At 42.1% G+C, this 27,031-nt stretch overlaps 1 protein-coding gene and 1 long non-coding RNA gene across 2 annotated transcripts in view; one reads left to right on the top strand and one right to left on the bottom strand.

Moving 5' to 3' along the window:
- Positions 1-27,031, bottom strand: part of LOC148348711 (uncharacterized) — an 86,821-nt gene that overhangs the window by 10,777 nt on the left and 49,013 nt on the right. Inside the window, exons 20-25 of the mRNA XM_088322326.1 lie at positions 26,054-26,107; positions 23,152-23,223; positions 21,090-21,125; positions 12,911-12,955; positions 3,096-3,128; positions 481-636 (exon numbers count right to left, since the gene is read on the bottom strand). Of these exons, the coding sequence (XP_088178452.1) occupies positions 481-636; positions 3,096-3,128; positions 12,911-12,955; positions 21,090-21,125; positions 23,152-23,223; positions 26,054-26,107 (396 nt within the window). The remainder of the gene's footprint in view (positions 1-480; positions 637-3,095; positions 3,129-12,910; positions 12,956-21,089; positions 21,126-23,151; positions 23,224-26,053; positions 26,108-27,031) is intronic.
- The window catches only part of LOC148348712 (uncharacterized), a 231,247-nt gene that overhangs the window by 157,706 nt on the left and 46,510 nt on the right, over positions 1-27,031 (top strand). The window lies entirely within an intron of this gene.

Below are 27,031 nucleotides of genomic sequence, written 5' to 3'. Positions count from 1 at the left end.
CCCAAGGACACTTCGACATGTAACACGGACGAGCCGGGATTCGAACTGGGATCCCTTGATCCCAAGACGAGCGCTCTACCCCCTGAGCTACTGCCGCCCCCATACATACATATATGTACTTATTGTTTTAAGTGTCCGCTTCTATCTTCCGTGTTTTTCTATCCTATAGTTATGGGTTTTAACGCACAAAAATGCGTTTATTCGAGGAATCAACTCCTTGCCCTAAAGAATTCTCGGAATGAGGGGGCCCTATCATGGATGCGGAGCCGTAGTTAGCTAAACAGCTAGCGGCGTTATAAGCCTTCGGTACCCTCCGTAATCCTGAGCTACTGCCGCACCTGAAAATATTTGATGCGGTTCTCTCGATTTCTCGATTTTTTTTTTTTTGCTCTTTGGGTCAAAAAGCTTCCTGGCCCCTGATCTAGGAGTTAATCCCCTTGTGACATTTCTAGCGTACTCTGGAAGTATGCCACCACTCACCGGTTTTCCAGGAAATCCCGTTTGACCCGGATGTCCCGGTAACCCATCCAAGCCGGGGAATCCCCTGGGGCCCACGGCCCCCGTGTGTCCATTGTGGCCCGTCTGGCCTTTCATTCCTTCGGGACCCCTCGGACCTTCTTCCCCCTTCGATCCTTTCTGAAAAAGCCCAGACGGGAGAAAATCCCATATTAAAGAGACGGATCTTTTTCTTTTTTTCTCCCCGCCACAATCAATCCGAGCTTTGTGGCTTTCAAAGCCGTCCGAATCAATCTTTTTATAAACCTTTGCCGAAAGTGTCGGGGCGCTTTTACTTCTTAATGACTCGGCCCGGAGGCTTTAGCGGAATCCTTATATGACCGATAAAACAACACCATGAATCACGGCCGAGACTTTGGCACGATGTGGTCGACTGCGGGGGTTATCCGCTATCCGTTCAAATAGGTGCCGTTTGACTTTAAATGAAAAGCCCGAGTCCGAGTCCGTTTCTTTCTCTTTTTTTTTTAATGGCATATTGACTGATACACTGTCCCTTTAAGAATCTCAGCTAGACTAAAAAAAATGTGATACTCGATACTTTAAGTCAGGGGTGTCAAACTCATTTTAGTTCTGGGCCACGTGGTTGAGAAACCGTCCTCACCGAGGCCGGACTAGTCAATTACAGACAACGACCGAGAGAGAGAGAGAGAGAGAGAGAAAAAAAAATAAAGAGAAAGATTATTTACAAACATATACAGTAGAGAGGAAGAGGGAGATAAGTAAGAGAAAAGAAAGAAAGAAGAAAGAAAACCATTTTAAAAAGAGAGAGAGAACAAAACAGAAAGACAGAGAAAAGGAAATAGAGAAAGCAAGTGGGAGAGAAGTCATACGCAGAGAAAGAGAGAGAGAGAGCGTGTGAGAGAGAGAGAGAGCGTGTGAGAGAGAGAGAGCGTGTGAGAGAGAGAGAGAGCGTGTGAGAGAGAGAGAGAGCGCGTGTGAGAGAGAGAGAGAGCGCGTGTGAGAGAGAGAGAGAGAGCGCGTGTGAGAGAGAGAGAGAGAGCGCGTGTGAGAGAGAGAGAGAGAGAGCGTGTGAGAGAGAGAGAGAGAGAGCGAGAGAGAGAGAGAGAGAGAGAGAGAGAGAGAGAGAGAGAGAGAGAGAGAGAGAAAAAAAAATATGGGTTGCTTTGGGTGTGGCCCTTGGCTTTGGAAACCTATTTGAAGCTGCTGCTCATTTTTCTCTTATGGATCTCTCTTCATTGTCTTGTGGGCCACTTCAAACAATGAGGTGGGCCACATTTGGCCCGTGGGCCATGAGTTTGACCCATGTGCTTGAACTACACTTCAAAACATTTACCTATTTAGACTTGGGTTGGCTCTCTCGGAAAGTGGGACGTTTAAACGTGTTCTAAGGGATGGGCAAGGCACCTGTATGATGCAGGAGGGGTAAACCAGCGAAAGCTGTCGGACAGAAGAGTGTGTTGTGTCTTCCTGAGTGACATGGCCGCTTTCTTGTGTCCCGTTTCATCTGGGTGTTTGGGCTTTTGGGTTGGCCACGGTCCAAAAACTTTTGTGTTTTTTGCTACTTTTTCCATTTTTCTTTTTTTTGTTTTTGTATACGTTTTTGTCTTGCTGTCGGTCACCCCTCTTGAGGGATATGACCAGGGTAGATAGATAGATAGGTACTTGGGTTCGACAACCCAAATTATGACGCTATAGACGGTGTGTATTATTTGACCACTAGATGTTGCTGTGGTGTGATGCTAAAACCACTTTTTGTCTCTTTCTCTCTCTGTGTCTTTTTCACTTCTTTTGCTCTGACTTCCTTTTTTCCTTTTCTCTCTTTTCTCTTTCTCTCTTCATACCCTCCGCGCTTTTTCTCTTTTCTCTCCTTATGTCTTTCTTATTTCTCTTTGGATTTCTTTCTTCCTCTCCCTTTCTTTCCCCCCCTCTCAAACGACTTTTTATCTTTTTTTTCACGCTCCCCCCCTCTCTATCTCTCTATCTCTCTTCCACCCTTTTTCTCCCACTCTCTGTCTCTCTCTTTCACTCTCTGTGTCTCTCTTTTCCTCTTCCTTTGTTGTTCTTTGTCTCTTTCTCTCTCTGTGTCTTTTTAACTTCTTTTGCTCTAACTTCCTTTTTTTCCTTTTCCCTCTTCTCTTTCTCTCTTCCTACCCTCCGCGCTTTATTCTCTTTTCTCTCCTTTCTATTTCTCTTTGGATTTCTTTCTTCCATTCCCTTTCTTTTCCCCTCTCACGACTTATCTTTTTATCTTTTGTTTCTCACGCTCTCTCCCTCTCTTTTTCTTTCTTTGTCTCGCCCTCTCTCATTTTCCCTCCCTCTTCCTCTTATTTCTTTCTCTTTTTCTTTCTCTTGAATCTACTCGTCCGGCCCCCGACAGAATGTTTGTTCTATGGTGTGGCCCCCCCGAGTTCAAATAAGTTTGACACCCCTGCAGTAGCGTGTTCAGCATTGGCAAAACAGGCTCCTGTCATGTATATTTTCGGTCTTTTCGGATCTTCCCGACCCCGCAGGTAACGGATCCCGACGTCTCCCGGCGAAGCTTGTCGGGGCTTTTCACCGCGGGGCGGAACGAGAGGGAATGGATTATATCTAATACCGCCGCGTCTAATTTGACATACCTCTCCTTCCCTTCCCCTGGGTCCCGCTTGGCCCTGATGTGAGGAAAGAATAGCAGAGAAGGGGATAGAAGGGGGCGGTGGGGGAGAAAAAGAAAAAAAGGGAAGAAACAGAAAAACATTAGAAAGCAGCGCTTACATTTCACAAAACGGGGATATCAGAGGAGCGACGTTACTCCACGCTGCATCCGAACCCCCCTCGGTCGAAACCCTCGGCTTACACGACGTTTTAGATTGCTTATTCCCAAGCAATCTCCCGCTCTCCTTTTGTAAACGAAAAAAGCATTTTGTGAATCTTTCAAGACAGTATCTGCCCGTTGTGGGGGCCGTTATGCCCCGTTAAACACTTTGACATATAGATAGATGGTTTATTCATCCCCGCAGGGAAATTCAGACTACCAGCAGTATCCTTTTGCTGTTTATTAAGAGATGAACAGGATGGCCTCGGGGTTCTGTGTTGTAGTTTAGCAACAGCGGAGTGGATGACGTCACACGCTAGGCCAAAATTTCGACGTCCCTGCAGCAGATAAAAATCTTTGTGCTCAGGGTTACACCGCCTCCTGTTCACATAGATAGCGACTACGCTTCCTCTCCGCTTCCCGCAGGCTTTTGTGTCTCTGTCTGTCCCGACAGCGCTGAAGCCGGGTAGCTCCACGTTAGCGTCCAGGATGATAGACGTGAGCCATGTTTCTGTACAACACAGCAACGTGGCTCACGTCTACTCTTCTTTCCTGGTTTACAACTCGCTTCCGAACCCGACCAAATTTTTGCTCTCCTGTCCCAGCTCCTGACCCGTTTTTCTGTTCCCGACACCGCCATCGCTCGTCACAGAAGATCCACTTTCGCGTTCAGAGCGACCTGCTTCCCGCGTCCAACCAACACCGGATCGTGGGCGCAAACCTTTCTCTTTCTTCCAATAAAACTTGTGAAAAGCGCAACGCAAGTGGGTTCTGTCTCCGTTCTGGTCCTGACATTCAACAACTCTTTTAGGATAGAGTCAGTTTCGAAGCAATCCACTTCAGATTATATTTTGTCGCCGTCATGTTGATAGATAGATAGATAGATAGATATAGATAGATACTTTATTCATCCCCGTAGGGAAATTCATATTTCCAGCATTATCCTTGTGTTGAAAAATAAAATCATAAAAAAAGCAGGCAGTGTTGATTAACAGGATGGCCTCGGGGTGCTGTGTCGTAGTTTAGCCACAGCGGAGAGGATGACGTCCCACGCTAGGCCAAAAGTTGGACGTCCCTGCGGCAGATGGAAATCTTTGTGCCCAGGGTTACACCGCCTCCCGTTCACGTAGATAGAGAGTCCGCCTCCTCTCTGCTTCCCGCAGGCTTTTGTGTCTCTGCCCTAACAGGCTGAAGTTGGGTAGCTCCACGTTAGCGTCCAGGATGCTAGACGTGAGCCACGTTTCCGTAAAGCACAGCGAACTGCACTCCCTGTACGCTCTGATGTTTTTCACCAGTTCCTCGGTCTTATTTGGTAGAGAGTTCACATTTCCCATGATTACAGATGGTACCAAAGGCTTATAACGCCGCTAGCTGTTTAGCTAGCTCCAGCTCTGCATCCACGATAGGGCCCCCTCATCACGCCGGCACGAGAATTCTTCAGGGCAAGGAGTTGATTCCTCGAATAAAGGCATTTTTGTGCGTTAAAACCCATAACCATAGGATTGAAAAACACCGAAGATAGAAGCGGACACTTAAAACAATAAATCACAAAAAGTGCGAAATAACACTGAGCTGCTAGAAAGGCTGCCTCTCGCTGCAGGGCCTCTTTGACAAATCTCCAAAACAGCCAGATTTTTTTCATGAATCCTTTTAGACGACAGTGTCACGTTTCCCGAACCACCTCCGTCGAGGCCTTTTCCTTCACAAAGCTCGGGCGTTATTTGGATTAGCGGCGAGCGGAAATAATATCATATTGCGAATCAAAGCCGGCAAATTACATTTTTCCAAACAGGCCCCGCGGCGATTCATTTCATCCGTCGAGTGCCGGAGGAGGAAAATAAGCTCGGTCGGTTCAAAGTATTTAAACACGTGTCTTTGGAGATTACTTTTTTTGAATAGGTGTTTAATGAACCGACAAACAGACAGGTGGGTTAGTTGTTGCCATGTTGCGCCGAATTTGATTTTCATGCTTTACGTCTCTCCTCCGATGGATAATGAATCAATCGAGAAAGTGGATTGAAACCATTTGAAGAAGGTAAAGTCCGTCCATTTTCTTCCTTTGGCGGGGAAGCCCAGACCTCCCTGTCCCTAGCCACTTCATCCAACTCATCCAGCAGGATCCTGATGCATTCCCAAGCCAGTCTAGATGCCTAGTCCCTCCAGTGTGTCCTGGATCGTCCCCAGAGGTTCTGTCCCCAGCCACTTCATCCAACTCATCCAGCAGGATCCTGATGCATTCCCAAGCCAGTCTAGATGCCTAGTCCCTCCAGTGTATCCTGGATCGTCCCCGGAGGTTCTGTCCCCAGCCACTTCATCTAACTCATCCAGCAGGATCACGAAGCATTCCCACGCCAGTCTAGATGCCTAGTCCCTCCAGTGTGTCCTGGATCGTCCCCGGAGGTTCTGTCCCCAGCCACTTCATCCAACTCATCCAGCAGGATCACGAAGCATTCCCACGCCAGTCTAGATGCCTAGTCCCTCCAGTGTGTCCTGGATCGTCCCCGGAGGTTCTGTCCCCAGCCACTTCATCCAACTCATCCAGCAGGATCACGAAGCATTCCCACGCCAGTCTAGATGCCTAGTCCCTCCAGTGTGTCCTGGATCGTCCCCGGAGGTTCTGTCCCCAGCCACTTCATCTAACTCATCCAGCAGGATCACGAAGCATTCCCACGCCAGTCTAGATGCCTAGTCCCTCCAGTGTGTCCTGGATCGTCCCCGGAGGTTCCGTCCCCAGCCACTTCATCCAACTCATCCGGCAAGATCCCGAGGCATTCCCACGCCAGTCTAGACGCTTAGTCTCTCCAGTGTGTCCTGGGGCATCCCCGGAGGCTTTTGCCTGTGTGACAGGCCCGGAACACATCCCGGGGGAGGTATTCTTATCAGATGCCTGAGCCACCTCAACTGGATCCTCTCAATGTGAAAGAGCAGTGTGAAAGAGCAGCAGTTCTATACTGAAACTCATTTCAGCCGCTTGTATCCAGGAACTTGTTCTTTCGGTCAAGTCAAGTTCCCTATTGGTGTGTGTGTGAATAGGTAAGTGTGAAGCACATTGTAAAGCGCTTCAAGAAGTCTTTATTGACTTGAAAAGCACTATAGGAATGCAAACCATCTACCATTTACCACTTATCATTTAGCATCTTGATTATCCTCAAAACGTTTGGTGTGTGAGTGTGTGTGTGAATGGGTAAGTGTGAAGCACATTGTAAAGCGCTTTGGGAGCTCTTCATTGACTTGAAAAGCGCTATAGGAATGCAGACCACTGACCACTTAGCATCTTGATTATCCTCAAAACGTTTGGAGGCTGACTCTCTCTCGCTCTCTCTCTCTCTCTCTCTCTCTCTCTCTCTCTCTCTCTCTCTTCCTCTAGTCCACCCCTTTCCTCCTACTCTCTCTCTCTGTCTCTTTCACTCTCTATGTCTCTCTTTTTCCTCTTCCTTTGTTGCTCTTTGTCTCTTTCTCCCTCTGTGTCTTTTTAACTTCATTTGCTCTAACTTCCTTTTTTCCTTTTCTCTCTTTTCTCTTTCTCTCTTCCTACCCTTCTCGCTTTCTATTCTCATTTCTCTCCTTCTGTCTTTCTATTTCTCTTTGGATGTCTTTCTTCCTCTCCCTTTCTTTTCCCCCTCTCTCGCGACATTTTATCTTTTGTTTCTCCCTTTCTCTATTTTTCTTCCTTCGTCCCGCCCTCTCTCCTTTTCCCTCCCTCTTTCTCTTACTTCTTTCTCTCTCTTTTTCTTTCTCTTTAATCTACTAGTCCGGCCCCCGACAGAATGTCTCTTCTATCGTGTGGCCCCCGAGTTCAAATGAGTTTGACAGCCCTGACTTAGAAGTTCAAGTTTTATCAAATAAAAAATATGCGTGTGTGTGCATTGCCCTGACACGTGTATGAGTCCCGCCCGGAGTGTTCCTGCTCACAGCTGAGCTTCCCCGTTTTTACGACCCCGACCCCGCGTGTGATTTGAATCGTGACAAGTTGGGCCGGATTCCCACGGCCCTTTCGCCTCAGCGCTCCTCAGCCGCCCTCTCTCTGCCGGCTGTCCTGACGAGTTTCATTTTGGGTCATAATTCTGTATTTTTTCTCATACTTAATCCGAAATGATGAAGAACCAAAAATGCAATTTCAAATAAATATGTTCACTTTTGTTGTGTATATAGGCCTTGGTACTGCCAGTCAGTCGGTATTAAGCCTCTGGGAATGATTTCAGTATGATAAATAACCACTAAACGGTAGGAATGGCTTTGATCGGATCTTTGTCCACACATTGAGAAGCCCCCACTTCCTCGTGTTGTTTCCTCCATCTAGCAAGTAAGAGTGTGTAAGCGGGTCAACGCAGTTCAGGTGAGGTGTGAATAGGCAATTGTACTGCTGACTGAGGCGTTAATGGCCTTGCTGAAAAAAACCTTTCTAGACATCTATCTATCTAGACATCTATCTCTCCATCTCTGTCTCTCTCTTTATCTCTATCTCTCTACCTAGCTATATCTCTATCTCTTTATATATCTATCTCTATCTCTCTATCTATCTCTATCCATCTATTTAGACATCTATCTATTCATCTATCTATCAATCTATCTAGACATCTATCTATCGATCTCCCTAGACATCTATCTCTCTCTGTCTATCTATCTATATCTCTCTCTGTCTATCTATCTATATCTCTCTCTGTATCTAGCTATATCTCTATCTATCTCTCTATTTAGCTATCTACATATCTCTATCTCTCTATCTATCTCTATCCATCTATTTAGACATTATCTATTCATCTATCTAGACATCATCTCTCTCTATCTATATCTCTCTCTGTATCTAGCTATATCTCTATCTACCTATCTATCTCTATCCATCTATTTAGACATCTATCTATCCATCTATCTAGACATCTATCTATCTATATCTCTCTCTGTATCTAGCTATATCTCTATCTCTCTATCGCTACCTATCTATCTCTATCTCTCTATCTCAATCCATCTATTTAGACATCTATCTATTCATCTATCTAGACATCCATTTATCCATCTATCCATCTATCCATCTAGACATCTATCTATCTATATCTCTCTGTATCTAGCTATATCTCTATCCATCTATCCATCTCTATCTATTTCTCCACCTATCTCTAGCTATCTACCTATCTCTATCTATCTATCTCTATCCATCTATTTAGACATCTATCTATTCATCTATCTAGACATCTATCTATCCATTTATCTAGACATCTATCTAGACATCTATATTTCTTTATCTATATATCTATATTTCTCTCTGTATCTAGCTATATCTCTATCTATCTATCTATCTCTATATATCGCTATCTATCTAGCTATCGCTAGCTATCTATCTCTAGATATTTATCTCTTGCTATCTCTCTCTATCTATCTATATTTTAAGCCAATAAAATAAAATAAAGGTCTTTTTTACCGGAAGACGAGGCACCGCCCGGCCGTCCCTATTCTCCCCCTCAGGAATTAGAATGTCTTTTGGAAGACAAACGGTCACGCAGGTTTTTTGCAGCGTTTGTGATTCACCGGCGAAACGCGTTCCGCTTCGGGGAGTCGGGCGCGCGACGGCCGGGCTGCGCTCCGCGGCTTCGACATTTAACCCGCGCGCTGAAAAATAGAATCGCTTTACATTTCTCAAGTGTCACGGGCCCGATGACACGACTCTATCTCCGCGCCACACCGAGCTATTGCAGCTAACACACGAAAAGGAAGCGCACGCACGCGCTACGATTGGATTCGTTGTCTAATCCCTCTCTAGAGACGCCAGAATCGATACCGGGGTCATCGATACTCGGACTCCAATGGGACTTATTCGCTCTCGTTAGTCAAATCCTGAAATACAAATCTTGGCTCTGAAGCTGGAAATGCTATCGCATCTTGGTTAGGGTTCTTGTATTGTTTATTGCTCATCTGTCATTTTCCTTCCGGGTCTGAGCGTTCACACAAAGTCGGTGAGCAAGGCTTGAAACGACAGTGAGCAACGGCAATCCCAAGTGTGGCAACTAATCCATGATCAAACATGCCCAAAACTTGACATCAAGTTACATTTTGCTGAGTTTCCGGAAATGCGAAATTATTTTTCTCATTTGAATGAATTGACTCATGTACGATGGCCTACAAACGTCCTTTGTTTTTACAATTATTTCACAAGATTTCCATTTTTTTTCCTGATATATTTTGTCGCATAATATTAACATTTTTGGGGGCTTATTGAGTCGGTTGCACGATACACAACTGTATTTAATCACATTTTTGAGTGGAAGTACAATGTTGGCAACAAGATTCGCTTGATAGAATTGGAAATGATTTGAATGCAACACAAACTTTTTCTTTTTTTTTTTCCTCCTTTTTTTTTTTAATTTAAAATCCCATTGTGTTGATTTTTTCCGAGCTGTTACTTTTTTCTTTATTCTCTATTTTGTTCCTTTGTTTCTTTCTTTTCTTTTTTTCTGTCTTTTTTCTAAACGTTTCCTTCTTTTTTCTCTTCCTTTTGTTTCTCTTTTTTCTCAGCTTTTCATTACTTTATTTTGGTATTTTTCTTCTTTTTCATTCTATTCCCCTCTTCCTTCAAGTCATTTTGTGCATCATTTTATATAATATTTGGTCATGTTGGGATGAAAAAAGCAAAAACAACCCGAAGAGCCGTTTAGGACCCGAAAGAGCCGGTTCTTTTTAGTGAGCCGAGCCGAAGAAGCCGGTTCTCGACAAACTCTACTGACTTTACTTCTCAACTTCGTTCGACTTCGACTCGACTTCAAAATACTACCTTTAGGACACAACCTCAGGGGAACCCATGTATTTTGACCTTCATGCACTGTAACTTTGACTTAAGTCGCTTCTTAATGAGTCATTTTGAGCCCTGATTTTTGTGCGCTGGCTCGATTTTCTTGTGCGCCGAGAATGTGCGAGCAGTGCGCAATTGCGCACGCGCGCAGCTTAGAGGGAACACTGGTCCCAACAGAGATCTACGGGTCCCCAAAATTTAGTGTTATCGCGGTTGACATTGTAAATGGGCGACAAATATATAATATAAATCTATATATTCATTCAGTTTTAATCATTACAGTTTATTGGTAATACAAATCAGTTATCACTTCAAGAGTTTTCAGTTCACAAAATGTTGTATATTATACAAAATGATATTGCTGAAATATGAGTCTATATATTCATTCAGTTTTAATCCTCAGTTAATTGGTAATACAAAGCAGTTATCACTTCAAATTTTTCAGTTCATATATTCTTTGTGGTTTGATGTCCCGCCATAGTTGTAATGCCTTCTCAAGGTCCAATCCATTATCATCCTCCTCATAGCGTCACCAGGAATATAATTGAGTCCATTTTGGCAGAAAAGTCCTATTCTTGCTCGGAGTATTCTTTTGTTTATCTTTTCGTCGAATCGTTCGTTTCAACACACGTGTTTTCCTTGCCTTCACAATCTTTCGAAGAATTTCTCCGCCGTTTTTTCGTGCCGGACTTATTGCCGTTGTTACCACTTTCTGCATTATGTTTCGACTCATTACCGACACTGAAGAAATGACCAATTTTTTGTGGCTTTGCACCTAATACCAACTGTTTTTTCGGAGGCATACTTCTCTTTCACTCGACAACCGCCAAAAAAATGACATCATCTCGAAGCGAAGAGATCTCGTTTGCCGAGATCGGCGCGAGACCAAAACAACAATGGCGGATCTGCCTGACGAAAAGTTTGGAGTGCCGAAAATCTTTGTTTAAAAAAAAAAAAAAAAGTAGTTGGGTAATAATGAAGATTTGGTGTCAAAAACGTTGCGTCCCGGGGACGCACGTTGATTTGACATCATGCGTCCCCAGCAAAAATGCAGGGACGCGGGCAAAGCAGAACACTGCTTTATACTCACTATGATTTTTCTAGGGGCAGCACGGTGACGCAGTGGTTAGCGCGTGTGCGGCACAGTTCTAAGGTCTTGGGAACCTCCTGCGTGGGTTCAAATCCAGCTACCGGACTTACTGTGCGGAGTTTGTATGTTCTCCCCGTGCTTGCGTGGGTTTCCTCCCACATTCTAAAGACATGCATTTCAGGTGGATTGGCCGGTCCAAATTGTCCCTAGGTGTGAATGAGCGAGCGAGTTGTCTGTCCCTGTGTGTCCTGCGATTGGCTGGCAACTAGTTCAGGGTGTCCCCTGCCCACTGCCCGATGATTTCGGGGATAGGCTCCAGCACCCCCGCGACCCTACTGAGGATAAGCGGTGCAGCTGATGAGATGAGATGGGTATTGTTGATATTGTATTCTGTTTAATGCTTTCTTGTGGTTTCAATTTCCAACACAGCGGGGAGGTTTTGTTTGGGGAATCTATGGTTTGGCTGGACGATGGGCACGGTTACTATTTGGAGCGGCTCGGAGTGGAAATACGAGCCCCCGGCCGCCTTTAAAAGCCGTAACCCTCAAATTAGTTGTTGCAGCAGAGACATTGTTCATCTGCGGGATTTTCTTCATCCTGCCGCCCTTGCGCCGACACTCCATCCCCATGAACTCATTAACATTCTCCCGAGCACATCCCTTTTTCCGTCCCAGGAATCGTTACTGTCACCTAGTGGAGGCAGAAGATTACTGGGATTTTTGGTGTTGATCCAAGTAAATACAGCAGGTGTTGAGAACCTATGGCTCTTGTGAGTAAATCTGACACGGAGTTAACATTTTTGCACATTTCTCTGCGGCGTTCCTAAGATGAGTGATCAGATCCCGGAGTAAATCCTTCAAATGGAAGCTCATGAAACTATTTTTGAGATCATTTATGATGAAAACCCATAGAACAAACTGTAAACACCACAAAACACATAAAAAAACACTCAGAGGAATAGGGTTGCGTGGAAGGTAAATATAATGATATTCTTGTCGTTTGCAGTATTTTGTGAGCCGGAAATATGCTAAATAGATTCGGAAATGCGTGATTATCAAAAAATGTGCTTCTACATACAGTAACCATTTGTGAATGGATCGATTCCTTTTAGTTGCGAAACAGGATTCCCTAATAGTTCTATGAAAGACATTTTTATTATCTTTAGATCTTATGCGCCCTATAGTTGGATGCGCCTTATATATGAAAAGAATATTTTACAAGGGGGTATTTTTATAAGTGCGCCTTATATAACGAAAAATACGGCACCTCCAATACTTGTATTTCGAAAATAAAATCAGGCATGCAAATAAATTGTAACCAAGATTGGATTGAATATGAAATGTATGCATCTTACCAACCACTGACACCATTATTATGATGATAGGTCAAATGAAAAAAACAGTATCAATCTTAAGTAGAGGTTGACCGATTATCGGGCGAGACTTTAGGAATTTGAGGGATAGCGGTATCAGCATTTCTATTCATTCGACGGGCTGATTAAATATATTTAAAACTGGGTTATTTAGGCTCAGATGCAGCCAAGCCTCGCTCTCCCTCTCTCCTACTCCTCCTTCTTTGGATGCTACCAACCTTGCGCCTTCTGATTGGATAAGCAACCTGGGGCGGGGCCACTGAAGCAGGAACCTCTATTGGATGGTCCTTAATCTTAATATAATAGTGTCGATCCGATCATATTACTTACTCAGTATTGATAGTATGGAGATTTGAATTGATAATCCACCCGCCCCCCCCTAGTGGCCACACTTACAGGAATAGCAGGACCTCCGGGCTCGCCGTCTCTTCCGCGGTCTCCCTGCAAAGAGACATATCACGATTTATTTTTGATCAGAAATTGTTTGTTTGTGTGGCGGGGATGAATTTAGAGTCCAAAAAGTCGAGAAAAAAAAACAACGTAAGGGGTTAGTATATTGAAAAACTAAAAATTAAAGACGTAAGGGGTTGGTATGTCGAAAAGTCGAAAAAAACCCACATAAAAGGTTATTATGTCGAAAAAGCTGGAAAAAAAAAACACGTAAGGGGTTAGTATGTTGAAGAATTCGATAAAAACACCTAAGGGGTTAATATGTTGAAAAATTCGATAAAAACACCTAAGGGGTTGGTTAATATGTCTGAAAAGTGGAAAAAAACACAAAGGGGTTACTATGTCGAAAAATTAGAAAAAAAAAACACCTAAGGCGTTAGTATGTCAAAAAATTAGAAAAAAATACCTAAGGGGTTATAGTATGTTGAAAAATTCGATAAAAACACCTAAGGGGTTAGTTAATATGTCTGAAAAGTGGAAAAAAAACACAAAGGGGTTATGTTACTATGTCGAACCTTTGAAAAATAAACATCTAAGGCGTTAGTATGTCGAAAAATTGGAAAAAAATACCTAAGGGGTTAGTATGATGAAAAATTCGATAAAAACAGTTAAGGGGTTAGTTAATATGTCTGAAAAGTGGAAAAAAAAACACAAAGGGGTTACTATGTCAAAAAATTGGAAAAAAACATCTAAGGGGTTAGTATGTCGAAAAATTCGATAAAAACACCTAAGGCGTTAGTATGTCGAAAAATTAGAAAAAAATACCTAAGGGGTTAGTTAGTATGTTGAAAAATTCGATTAAAAACACCTAAGGGTAATATGGTAATATGTCTGAAAAGTGGAGAAAAAAAACACAAAGGGGTTACTATGTCGGAAATTTAGAAAAAAACACCTAAGGGGTTAGTATGTAGAAAAATTTGATAAAAACACCTAAGGGCTAAGTATGTCGAAAAATTAGAAAAAAACACCCAAGGGGTTAGTATGTTGAAAAATTCGCTAAAAACACCTAAGGCGTTAGTATGTCGAAAAATTAGAAAAAAACACCTAAGGGGGTGAGTATGTTGAAAAATTCAATAAAAACACCTAAGGGGTTAGTATGTTGAAAAACGGTTAGGGTTAAATTCCAGATACAACAGTCTCCCCTGTGCGGAGTTTGCATGTTCTCCCTGTCCCTGTTTCCTTCTACAAAAGGTTAATTGGCCGGTCCAAATCGTCTCTGTGTGCCCTGTGACTGGCCGGCAAGCAGTTGAGGGTGTCCCCTGCCCACTGCCTGGAGCTGCTGGGCTCCAGCACCCCCGGGACCCGACTGAGGATAAGCGGTGCATATAATGTTTCTGTTTTACATCCGAAACGCCATACGCAGCAGCAGATGCGAGTGTGTGCGACCGAGTGTTTAAAAATATAGAGAGAGTACGGAAGAGCGTAGGAAAGGTCAGGCTTACCTCGAGCAACCAATAAGAGAAAGCCGCAGAGAGGAGGAATAGGAACTCGCCGGCCGTAACCTTTAACAAAGCCCACTCTTTCCATCTCCGATGCCACTTACAAAAGACACATCTGCCGGCTCTGATGCTCAATGTTCTACCTCTTCCTAGCATCATGCTCTTTTGCAGTCGAGGAAACGGGGTGCAGGGACCCAAGACCGGGAATTACCGCATGAATAGTATTTTTTATTGAAATATAAATTAATTAATTTTTTTAATAAATGAAGGGCACAGACACTCAGTTGTAGTCGTAGGTCCAGCCTAGTAGTTTCTTATTGCCCATGCACTGCTAATAATTTTATTTTGTGTTATTTTTTTAAACCAGTACGACAGTTGAGGCAAAAAAATAGATATTTTTTCATAGAGGTTTTGTATAGCTTTTCCATGGGCAAATTCAGATAGAGATAGATAGCTAGATACTTTATTCATCCCCATAGGGAAATACACACTTCCAGCAGTATTCTTGTGTTGGAAATAAAATGATATAATAAAAGATATAGAATACAAAAGTACCCAATATATAACGTTTAGAGAGAGAGAGAGAGAGAGAGAGAGAGAGAGAGAGATGGATAGAGAGATATATATAGAGATAGAGATATAGATAGAGAGGGAAAGAGAGAGAAATATAGAGATATATATAGAGAGAGAGATAGAGAAAGAGATAAAGACAGATGGATAGATGGAGAGATGGATAGAGATAGAGATATAGAGGGATGGAGATGGATAGAGAGATAGAGATATATATATAGAGAGAGAGATAAAGATATAGATAGAGAGAGATAAAAAGATAGATAGATAGATACTTTATTCATCCCTGTTGGGAAATTCCCACTTCCAGCAGTATCCTTGTGTTGATAAATAAAATAATAAAATAAAGATATAGAGTACAAAAATACCCAATATAACGTTTTGCTACAGAGTATTTAAATAGTGCTAGGGAAAATACACACTGTCATAAAAATAGGGTCATATGCAAATGTGGGGGTGGGGTTTAACGTGGGCTTTAACTCCCTCAGGTGGAGTCAAAAAGCCTCATGGCATGAGGAAGAAATGATCTCCTCAGTCTGTCCGTGGAACAAGACTGTGACAGCAGTCTGTCGCTGAAGCTGCTCTAATACGTCACAGTCTTGTTCCACGGACAGACTGAGGAGATAACTTCTTCCTCATGCCATAAGGCTCTTTAACTCCACCTGGGGGAGGAAAAACCCACATGAAACCCCACCTCCACATTTGCATATCACCTTATTTTTAGTACAGTAAATTTTCCGTAGCACTATTGAAATACTCTATAGCAAAACGTTATATTGGGTATTTTTGTATTCTATATCTTTATTTAATTATTTTATTTTTCAACACAAGGATACCTATGGAAGTGTCAATTTCCCTACGGGGATGAATAAAGGATCTATCTCTATCCATCTATCTATCTATCTATCTATCTAGACATCTATCTATCCATGTATTGCAATTTTGTTGGTTAAAAATTGAATTTCAAACAGTTAATTGTTTTGCATTTTATCATTTATTTTTTAGCACTGGAAAATTCATATTTTAAATGTGTGTTATCATTTTGCTTTTCCAGAGATTTTGTGTTGTTGTTTGACTTATATACTGGACTGTCTCAGAAAATTAGAATATTGTGATAAAGATCTTTATTTTCTGTAATGCAATTAAAAAAACAAAAATGTCATACATTCTGGATTCATTACACATCAACTGAACTATTTCAAGCCTTTTATTATTTGAATATTGCTGATTTTGGCTTCCAGCTAAAAAAAACTCAAAAATCCTATCTCAAAATATTAGAATACTTCCTCAGACCAAGTAAAAAAATAATTTTATAACAGCAAAACTAAATCAAACATTTGAAAATGTCCATTGATGCACTCAGTACTTGGTTGGGAATCCTTTTGCACGAATTACTGCATCAATCCGGCGTGGCATGGAGGCAATCAGCCTGTGGCATTGCTGAGGTGTTATTGATGCCCAGGATGCTTCGATAGCGGCCTTCAGCTCATTTGCATTTGTAGGTCTGGTGTCTTTCATCTTCTTCTTAACTATACCCCACAAATTCTCGATGGGGTTCAGGTCAGGGGAATTAGCAGGCCAATCAAGGACAGTGATGCCATGGTCAGTGCACCAGTTACTGGTGGTTTTGGCACTGTGGGCAGGTGCCAGATCATGCTGGAAAATGAAATACTCATCTCCATAGAGCTTTTCAGCAGATGGAAGCATGTAGTGCTCTAAAATCTCTTGGTACACAGTTGCATTTACTCTGGACTTGATGAAACACAGTGGACCAACACCAGCAGCCGACATGGCTCCCCAAACCATTGCTGACTGTGGGAACTTCACACTGGATTTCAAGCAACTTGGATTTTGCTCTTCTCCAGCCTTTCTCCAGACTCTGGCGCCTCGACTTCCAAATGAAATGCAAAACTTGCTTTCGTCTGAAAAGAGGACTTTGGACCACTCTGCAACTGTCCAGTGCTTCTTCTCCATAGCCCAAGTCAGACGCTTCTTCCGTTGTCTTGAGTTCAGAAGTGGCTTGACCATGGGAATACGGCTATTGTAGCCCATTTCCCGGACACGTCTGTGAACTGTGGCTTTTGATACCTGGACTCCAGCTTCAGCCCACTGTCTTTGAAGCTCCCTCAAATTCTGGAAGCGGCTCTTCTTCACAATTTTGTTAAGGCTGCGGTCATCTCTCTTGGTTGTGCAGCGTTTCCGGCCACATTTTTCCCTTCCGACAGACTTTTTGTGGATATGCTTTGAAACTGCACTCTGTGAACAGCCTGCTCTTTGAGAAATTTATTTTTGTGTCTTACCCTCCTGAGGGAGGGTATCGATGATGGTCCTCTGGACTGCAGACAGATCAGCAGTCTTCCCCATACTTGTGATTTTGTTTACTGAACCAAGCTGAGTGTTTTTAAGGCTCAGGAAACCCTCGCAAGGTGTTTCGAGTTAATTAGATGATTCAGGTGATTAGTTGAATAGCCTACTTGTATACTTTTTCATGATATTCTAATATTTTGAGATAGGATTTTTGAGTTTTCTTAAGCTGTAAGCCAAATTCAGCAATATTAAAATAATAAAAGGCTTGGAATAGTTCAGTCTATGTGTAATGAATCCAGAATGTATGACATTTTTGTTTTTTTAATTGCATTACAGAAAATAAAGAACTTTATCACAATATTCTAATTTTCTGAGACAGTCCAGTATATATGTCCGTTGAAATATGATATACCGGTATATATCAAATAAACAAATATCTTCTAAAATAATATAGTTTCCTTGGTAAGTGAGAGATCAAAACATCACACCATGACAGTACCTCTATATGAGGGAAAACAATATTGATAAATAAAAGTGGTTTACCATTGACCCTTTGCGCACATAATAATAGAAAATGATAAAGAAGAAGAAGAAGAACTGTGGTGTAGCTGGTAACTTACAGTTCAAGAAAACGAATGGATGTTTTGGACAAATTTCAATCCCTGCACATTCCGAATGCGATGCAAAAGAGCGTTCTATAATTTCTCCCGAGTATTTTAAATAATAACTGGCAAAGCACTTACTGTATACCGCAGATAACCTTCCATCCGGTCTCAAAGGCGAGCCTCAAAGTGCATGTTTATAGTACTTCATATAAATTTCACGAGGGCCCAGAAAATGTCCTCGATTCCGGAAATGACCCCCGTCCGGTTTATGTGCTAATTCCGCGCTCCCGTCTGATCGGATACAGCAAACATGCGAGCGTTGCGGTGTGCTTATACTGTATCTTATATCATCTATATACTATATTTTGCGTTTTCCGGGATGTTGTGTTGTTGTCGGACTTCAAATCTGGTCGTGTAGGTCTATGAATATTTGAATTTATATTTCATGTTTTTCAAGAATCCCCGGCAAAACATATGAAATGACTAATTACCGTATTTTCCGCACTATAAGGCGCACCTAAAAGCCTTTATTTTTTTCAAAAGCTGACCATGCGCCTTATAATACAGTGCGCCTTATATATGGATCAATATTAAGTCGCAAAGTCTTGCAACTAATGCAGCAGCCGCCGACTCGATTTTCCCCCGAACGCCAAATAGTCCGCTGTGTATGCTGGGATTTATTTGCCGGCGTTTCATTGGCTAACCAATGTGTCAATCATCAGTTGAATCGATAACTATTGGCTAAAGTTATTCGGAGGTCAAGGGGCGGATCCTTTTTATCATTTACAGGCTGGCATTGGCTTAAACGGCAAAACAAAGCCTGCAATTGGCCGAAAAAGATGAATGCGTATAGCACGTGGCTGACGGCATACAGAAAGCATTTTTTTCCTATTCTGTATTTGTAAATATTTTATTCTCCTGGATTTACTAAACTCACGGATTTAAGAGGACCACGGCTGCACATTATTATGAACACAACGGCTTCGGTGAGCTACTCCGGCTATATATAGTATCCCTGTATCTTGTTTCAGACTGAACTCGATGTTTCTGTGATAAGCGGTGCAGATAATGGATAAATTAAACTCAATTCTAAGTGTTTATTGTCATATATACAGTAAAGTTGCGAGCGAAAAAGAAAATATAAACTAAGGAATGGTTGGCATTTCTTGAATCCCAAGACTTTAACCTACCGAATGATGGAACGATGCATTTGAGTGACATGGTACGGACACCGCATCCGCACGTGTTCTCGACACGTATTTGCGTCTTTGCAAGCTTTCGGGATGTTAAGGGAGTAATAAGTTGGACTGAACTATCTGACTGTTTTGTCCACGTTCCCATTGTAGCGCCTTATAATCCGGTGCGTCTTATGTATGTCAAAAATAGGACCAAAAACGATTTTTTCGAGGTGCGCCCTATAACCCGGTGCGCCTTATAGTGCGGAAAATACAGTACTAAATCATTTGGTGCACAAATTATCATTAAAAAAAAGAAAAAATCCTATAATAGCCGGTTTTCAGAGGGTGTGACCAGTAGATGGCCCTTCACATGAGAATGCCATAATAAAAAGCCACAGAGCAGGCATTTCGGCGCCTTTTTCAATCCGTTTTTTTTTTTCCTGCATTTATTGCACTATTTAGTCTGCCAACTCAGACTGCCAAGAAACATGGCAATATTTCAAGCATTTTGAAGCACCTGGACCAAAATTCAAGCATTTTCCTGACCTTGAAAACACAAAATTAGAAACGTAAGCATTTTCAAGGATTTCAAGCACCCGTACGAACCCTGTATTATGGTATTTTACAACACCATTACTCAGTTTTTCAAGGTTATTTTGTACAATTTGACACCTTTTTTCTATTTTGACATTAAAAAAAATATGAACAATCTGTTTCATCATAGATGGAATTTGAACCCCTCATCGGCCTGGTGTATTTTTTGAGTTGAGTGTCCTGTGGTGTGTTGATGCTTTCATGGAGGAGATAAGGGATCTATAAATACTGGATTTGGAGAGCTGCTCATAAAGTCAAAAGAGCTCAACTGCCTCCCGGTGGTTGCCTGTGGTACCAGTCAGTCATTCAGTCAGATGAGAACATTTTTAGCATACTAAGTACTTGTTGCTATGAAATATATGTCTGATCATGCTTTAGTTATTATTTAGCGCAGTGCTTCTCAACTTGTCTGTTATGGGGAGTTACTATTCCCCCGTAAAGAAAGGCTGTGAGCTGATTTTAAAAATAATCCAGTTCTCAAATGTATTGACTAAAAATATTGTGCAGATATAGTAGAAAATATTTATTTTTTTCAAAAAGATAAGGCAATAAGTTTTCACCCTAAACATTATTTTTTTTGAGAACAAAAAAGGAAATGAAACAAACAAAATTACAATAAATGAGATGTGGTCCCTCTCAAACATTGAGCAGACTGACATTTCAGTCCCAACTCAAAAGTTGAGAACACTGTTTTAGTCTACTTCAACTAAGGTTCCTTGTTCATTACACAAAAACTAGATTTGAAGTAGAAAATATATTTATTTTTTTTCAAAAAGAAAATGACCAGCAGAACCAAAACAACTTAGAGTATGCTATATACTCTCATAAAAGCCTACGTCACTTATAAGTTACTGCCTCAAATTGCTTTGAAATAGCCACATACTACAATAGGTTTTCACCCTAAACATTAATTTTTTTAAGAACAAAAAAAGGAAATGAAACACACAAAATCACAATAAAATGAGATGTGGTCCCTCTCAAACATTGAGCAAACTGACATTTCAGTCCCATCTCAAAAGTTGAGAACACTGTTTTAGCCTACTTCAACTATCGTTCCTTGTTCATTACACAAAAACTAGATATGAAGCAGACTGACATTTCAGTGCCAACCCAACCGTTGAGAACATTCAAACTCCACACAGGAGGTTCGATCTCATGACCTCAGAACTGTGCCGCACATGCGCTAACCACTGCGCCTCCGTACTGCGGGACTGCACATGAGGTACTTCAAAATCTCTTCATTGTACCATCAAAAACGACGTATTTGTATTGTTTTGCAGTGTGGATAGAATTACTTCTCAGCAACACATACTAAAGTCGATTTGTGTTGTCCGTAAAAATATATGTAAGTTTTAGTAATGTCCATGCTAATAATAAACATGCTATCAACAAAATCAGGTCAAAAGAAAATAGTTTCAAGTAAGCTTTGTACCTTATCTCCTTTTGAGCCGGGTTTTCCGTTTTCTCCCTACAAAAAACAAAGATGAGGGCTATGATTAGGGTTCGTACACATCTTTCAAGCACTTTTAAGGCAATTCTTTTGCAATTTTCCAGGACTTTCAAAAGGAGAAAACCAGTGTCTTCGTTTTGTTGACTAAAATAAAGTGATTGATGAGGGGGGTGAGGGTCATACAGAGTTGCTGGATACAACCTGAATGTTTGATGTTTGATCTTACATTACATTACACATTACACATAGTCCAGTGTGTTTACGAATTGCTCAGTCCACAATTAAATAATGTTCAGTAGGGAACACAAAAATAGAAAGGAAGTAGTGCATGTTTAAAAAGCAGAAAAATGAGAAAAATTTGGACTCTTTTTAATGATATTTCTCCTGTTGTGGATTGATGGGGTCGGCTTGCACGAGGAACGCATTAGGATATAAAGAGGGGAAATTCCAGCTTGTTTATCCCGAGTGTAAACGTCAGGGAATGTTATTAATGATCGCCTTGGGCCGCCAAAAGAATGGCGTTCGTCTTTACCAAAGCTTCCTGGCGGCAGGGAACATGCAGGTCAAGCGACCCCAAACAATTCTTGGAGGTTACATAAAGATTACAAAACATCCTGTCTGGTAGCGTGCATAAACACGTGCGAGCGGGACAGGCGAAAGTAATACGAGAATGTTGTATTAGGAAATAAAAAGACATTTGTCTCTGAAGACGAACGAGTCTTCGAGACTCCGAGATTTGCTGACGAAGTTAAATAAACAAACTCTCCCTCCCACGCCAAGACTCCGTTGCACCTTGTTGTTCAAGTATCGTGGGGCATATTGCTCGGGCTGTTTCCACAATACTCCGAAGTGTATTCCATCTTTCAATCTTAGAGACTGTTGAACGTTTGCTTTCTCTTTTACTTATTTCATTTATATTTTGTTGGGTGTTTTTCAGGGGGTCTATGTCTAAATTGGTGAAGATAAAATTGTAAATACAGTAGATCAATTTTTTGCATTTTAGCATTTATTTATAGCACCGAAGAGTTCATACGTTTTAGTTTTTCTCAGATTTACTATATTTTGCATTTTCCGGGATGTTGTGTTGTTGTTGGACTTCAAATCTGGTAGTGTAGGTGTCAAGGTGGCCGTTTTGGATGTAAAATCTCTCAGAAATTGAGTCTAGTGAAAATAACTTGTTTTGATATTCCTAAATACAAAAACAATCTTTCTCACACACACACACACACACATAAAACAACGTTCAATAATCAGTCTAATTATATCTCTTGTACGTTTATCAATCTTATATTCTTTTATTGTGAAGTCGTGCTCATGTGTGTGCTGTTTTTCACTGACGGATAATAAACCACGCCCCCCTGGGGGCGTTCTCTTTTTCTCTTTCGACCAATATGGAAGCTGTGAGTACTTTTGCTCCTGGTATCACGATTTAGTTTTTAACAATATATGTATTCTATTTGTGTAAATACAGCCACCAAAGAGTCTTAATAATGACTATCTCTGACAGTAGGTCTATGAATATTTTAATTTATATTTCATATTTTTCAGGAATCCCCTGCAAAACATGTGAAATGACTAATTGTTAAATCATTTGGTGCATAATATATCATTAAAGAAACAAAAAGCATCTTATAATAGCCGGTTTTCCAAATAGAGCTGTTCTCTTGGGTGTGATCAGTAGATGGCGCTTCACATGAGAATGCCGTAATGACAAGCCACAGAGCAGGCATTTCGGAGCGTTTTTTTTTTTTTTTTTTCCTGCATTTTTTTCACAATTTGGTCTGCCAACTCAGACTGCCAAAATACATGGCAATAATTTCAAGGATTTTGAAGCACCTCAACCAAAATTCAAGCATTTTCCTGACCTTGAAAACACAAAGTTAGAAACGTAAGCATTTTCAAGGATTTCAAGCACCCGTACGAACACGAAACACCATTACTCCGTTTTTCAAGGTTATTTTGTACAATTTGACACCTTTTTCCTCTCTTGACATTAAAAAAAAATATAACCGATCTGTTTCATCATAGAATTTGAACCCCTTACCCAGTGTCCTTTGTATCCGGGATGCCCAGGAGCCCCTGGCAGGCCCGGTGATCCCGGCTCACCGGTTGATCCCTGAAATGATCAAAAACCGTTGAAATGTTACGGGTTATGAAAACATTTTTCCGAGCGAGTCGGTCCGACCGTCGTTAGTATGCCGTAAAAAAATCAAGATGCGCTCTGGGAAATTAGCCAATTTCCAAAACAAAGTCGGCTTTATTGTCAGTTGTGAAGGATAAACAGAGAATTGAAACGACGTTTCTCTGGCAGGCAGCCATCTTGCAAGTTAGCATATTTTATCCTGTTTGTCTCACTTTAGAAAGAAAAGTATGGCCGATTCATTGAAGTCCGTAGAGGCTAAGCGGTCTAGTGCAGGGGTCGGAAACCTAAAGCACGGCAAAATAATAATAATAAAATATTTTTTTTTAAATTTCATGCCCATTTTTGGGTGAAACTCAGACATTTTTAGTTGCGCGCTGTGTTATTTAGAGCATGGACAGATGACTGGGGCTTTGTGCAGAAAAAATGACCGTGCTGTTTGTGTATTATGCCCCGCACGTCAAGTGTTCAGCGTCATTACGAGACGGAACATGAATTCAAGCATGAGTCTGACAAGGCGGGGACGTTAAAAGACGCTCTATCGGTTTACATGTTAATTACCGTAAATTCCGGACTATAGAGCGCACCTGATTATAAGCCGCACCCACCACACTTCGGGGGGAAAACCGATTTTGTACATACGCAAGCCGCACCTGTATATTAGCCGCATGCACCCACATTGAAATAACGCAATACGAACACGGAAATTAACCCATTCTTGATAAAGTCCAAAAAACACAGCCGGCAATATGAACGGAAAATGATACCGGTACTTAAGATTTAATGCAGACCTGCAGAGTCCGGGTGCCCGTTGAAAGTAATCCAAGGAAAAAAGTGTATATTTCCAAAGGTAAGGGTGGGGGAAAATATATGTCCACTATTGTCGGCCGCATCCACAAACAGGTCTCACCTTTACTCCACTTCCCGTCAGCCCGCGTTTGCCCCGCCCCTTCTCTCTCATTTGCTCGTACAAAACATATCAGAATAAGTTTCTAAAATAAATACATTACAAAAAAAAGGAACGGCTTATAGTCCGGAATTTATGGTAGTCGAAAGGTTTTTACATGTTTTCAGCAAGGTTTTGGTCGTTTTTGTGGAGAACGCCTAGGTGTTGTATTGCAGGTGGGTGCAGCAAATGACAAAAATAAGCAGAGAGCTAATAAGGGCTAAACCAGCCGGGAGACGCCAGGCTAGCCGGCGCCCAAAAAATGGCTAACCGGCACCAATCTGCAGAAAAACGGGAAGCCCGCCGACCAAAAACATGCAGTAGGCAGGCCAGAATAACCTGTAGGTGGCGACAGCGCTTCACATGACAACCCCGTACAAAGCACTGCAATGTGTACTTCTCTGCTGGCGTCATTTTTAAGCCGACTGAAGTCTGCGGACTTTCAGTTAATCCACAACAGAAGGACAATATTTTGTTTCTTTGTTTGTTTTTTGTTTGTTTATTTTCCAGACTATAATTTGTAGTTTTTTTTTCATAGTTTGGCCGGGAGTTTGAACTTCTATGTGAAGTTATGAACCTATTATCTCCAGGTATATCATTTCATATGTTATTTTCTCTGTAAAATGGGATGTGGTCCCTTTTCAAACGCGACGATTGACTGAACAGGTAGACGAGATCGAGCAAGGCATCGTCCCCGTCTACTGCAAATTCTGCAACGGGGGTTTTTCTTCTGTTCCACGTCTACTTCGTCAAAACCAAAAATGGTCCAAACAAGTGATGTACCACCCTTCTTCGGTGCAATATTCGTTTCCTTCTCGTTTCCTTCTTGTTTGTTGACTCTGGGACTTTGTTTACGTTTCCTTCTCGTTTGTTGACTCTGGGACTATGTTTACGTTTCCTTCTCGTTTGTTGACTCTGGGACTATGTTCACGTTTCCTTCTCGTTTGTTGACTCTGGGACTTTGTTTACGTTTCCTTCTCGTTTGTTGACTCTGGGACTTTGTTTACGTTTCCTTCTCGTTTGTTGACTCTAGGACTATGTTTACAGAGTCCGCCATGACACTCAATGAGCTCAAACGGTGGGTGTGGCATAGTGTGGTGCTTGCAAACGTTGAATCGCGTTTACTGGCTTGTGCTATTATGAAAACTACCCGCTGATTGGTCGGCGCTTTTGGATTTCGAACATTAACAATTGTGGTTGGCCAAAATTCCATCACTCAATACAAAACCTTAAAACCTTGACGAGCAGTTACTTGCCTTGCATGGCTGACGTGGCTATCGGTCAGTTAGTGTGTGTAAAAAAAGGAAAGGGTGAAGCACATTGTAAAGCGCTTTGGGAGGTCTTCACTGGACTGGAAAAGCGCGATTGAAATGCAGAACATTTACATTTATTTGTCTTCGCTTAATGCGTGGTCTGTCGAGTCAGACCGCCAAGAAACATGGAGATCATTTCGAGCATTTTCCTGGCATTCAAAATCAATTTTCAAGGATTTCAAGCACCCGTACGAACCCTGTTATTCAATGCCATTTGAAGTCGAGGGGAAAAATAACAAAAACCTGAGTTCTTGTAGTTTTTTTCCCTTTATAAGTGGAAAGTTATGCTCTTCCCCCTGAGATCCGATCTGCAACCTCAGTGGAAATGTTTAAATCTAAACTTAAAACTCACCTCTACTCTATTGCATACGAATAACCTACTCCTCTTGTCGGTTGACAATAGTCTGTGTAATATAGTGTAACAATCTGTGAAGCCCTTTGAGACTCTTCGTGATTTAGGGCTATACAAAAATAAATGACTTGACTTGACTTGACTTGAAAGTCAGATCTAAGCAACGAAAGGAACAGTATAATCTGGCCGTCTCACCTTCTGCCCTGGTGAGCCGGGACAGGTATTCACTTGGGAACCGCCGCAGTTGCCCTTGGAAAAAAACACAGAAGAAAAATGGCATCAGAACATAGTGCTCAATTCTGTCACAGAACAGGAACGGAGACGGGACCCAATTGCGTTTGTTTTACTCCGTTTTTTATTGAGAAAGAGAGCAGTGTTTGCATCCACGATCCCATGATTGTCGGTCACGGGTAGCAGGTGTCAAGGGAGGGTAGTCGTTGACAGCGAGAAAAACAGGTCGATGGCCGGGACGGGGGAGCAAAACAGAAACGGGTCCAGAAAAGAGGTCAGCAACAGGTATCAGGCAGGAAACGGGGTAAAACAGGTCGATGGCTGGGACGGAGGAGCAAAAACAGAAACGGGTCCAGAAAAGAGGTCGGCAAAAGGTATCAGGCAGGAAAACAGGGCAGGATAATGTCAGATAATAGAAACGGGTCCAGAAACAGGTTGGCAACAGGTATCAGGTAGGAAACAGGGCAAAACTGGTCGATGGCTGGGACAGTGGTAACGAGTCCAGAAAAGAAGTCGGCAACAGGTATCAGGCAGGAAACGGGGCAAAACAGGTTGATTGCCAGGACAGAGGAGTAAAGACGGAAACGGGTCCAGAGAAGAGGTCGGCAGCAGGTATCAGGCAGGAAACAGGGCAAAACAGGTCGATGGCTGGGACGGAGGAGCAAAAGCAAAAACGGGTCCAGAAAAAGGTCGGCAACGGGTATCAGGCAGGAAAACAAGGCAGGAGAATGTTATATTAGAAACGGGTCCAGAAACAGGTTGGCAACAGGTATCAGGCAGTAAACAGGGCAAAAAAGGTCGATGGCCGGGACGGAGGAGCAAAGGCAGAAACGGGTTCAGAAACAGGTCGGCAACTGGTATCAGGCAGGAAACAGGGCAGGATAGTGTCGGAGAGTACAAAAGCTTGCCTAGCTGAGAGCATAGGTTCGCAGACGGTCTGAC

The sequence above is a fragment of the Urocampus carinirostris genome, chromosome 18 (genome assembly GCF_059441175.1).
Source record: "Urocampus carinirostris isolate Australia breed hairy pipefish chromosome 18, RoL_Ucar_1.0, whole genome shotgun sequence".
Classification (NCBI taxonomy): Eukaryota; Metazoa; Chordata; class Actinopteri; order Syngnathiformes; family Syngnathidae; genus Urocampus; species Urocampus carinirostris.
Note: the sequence above shows the minus strand (reverse complement) of the source record. Positions and strands in the feature narration are given on the sequence as shown.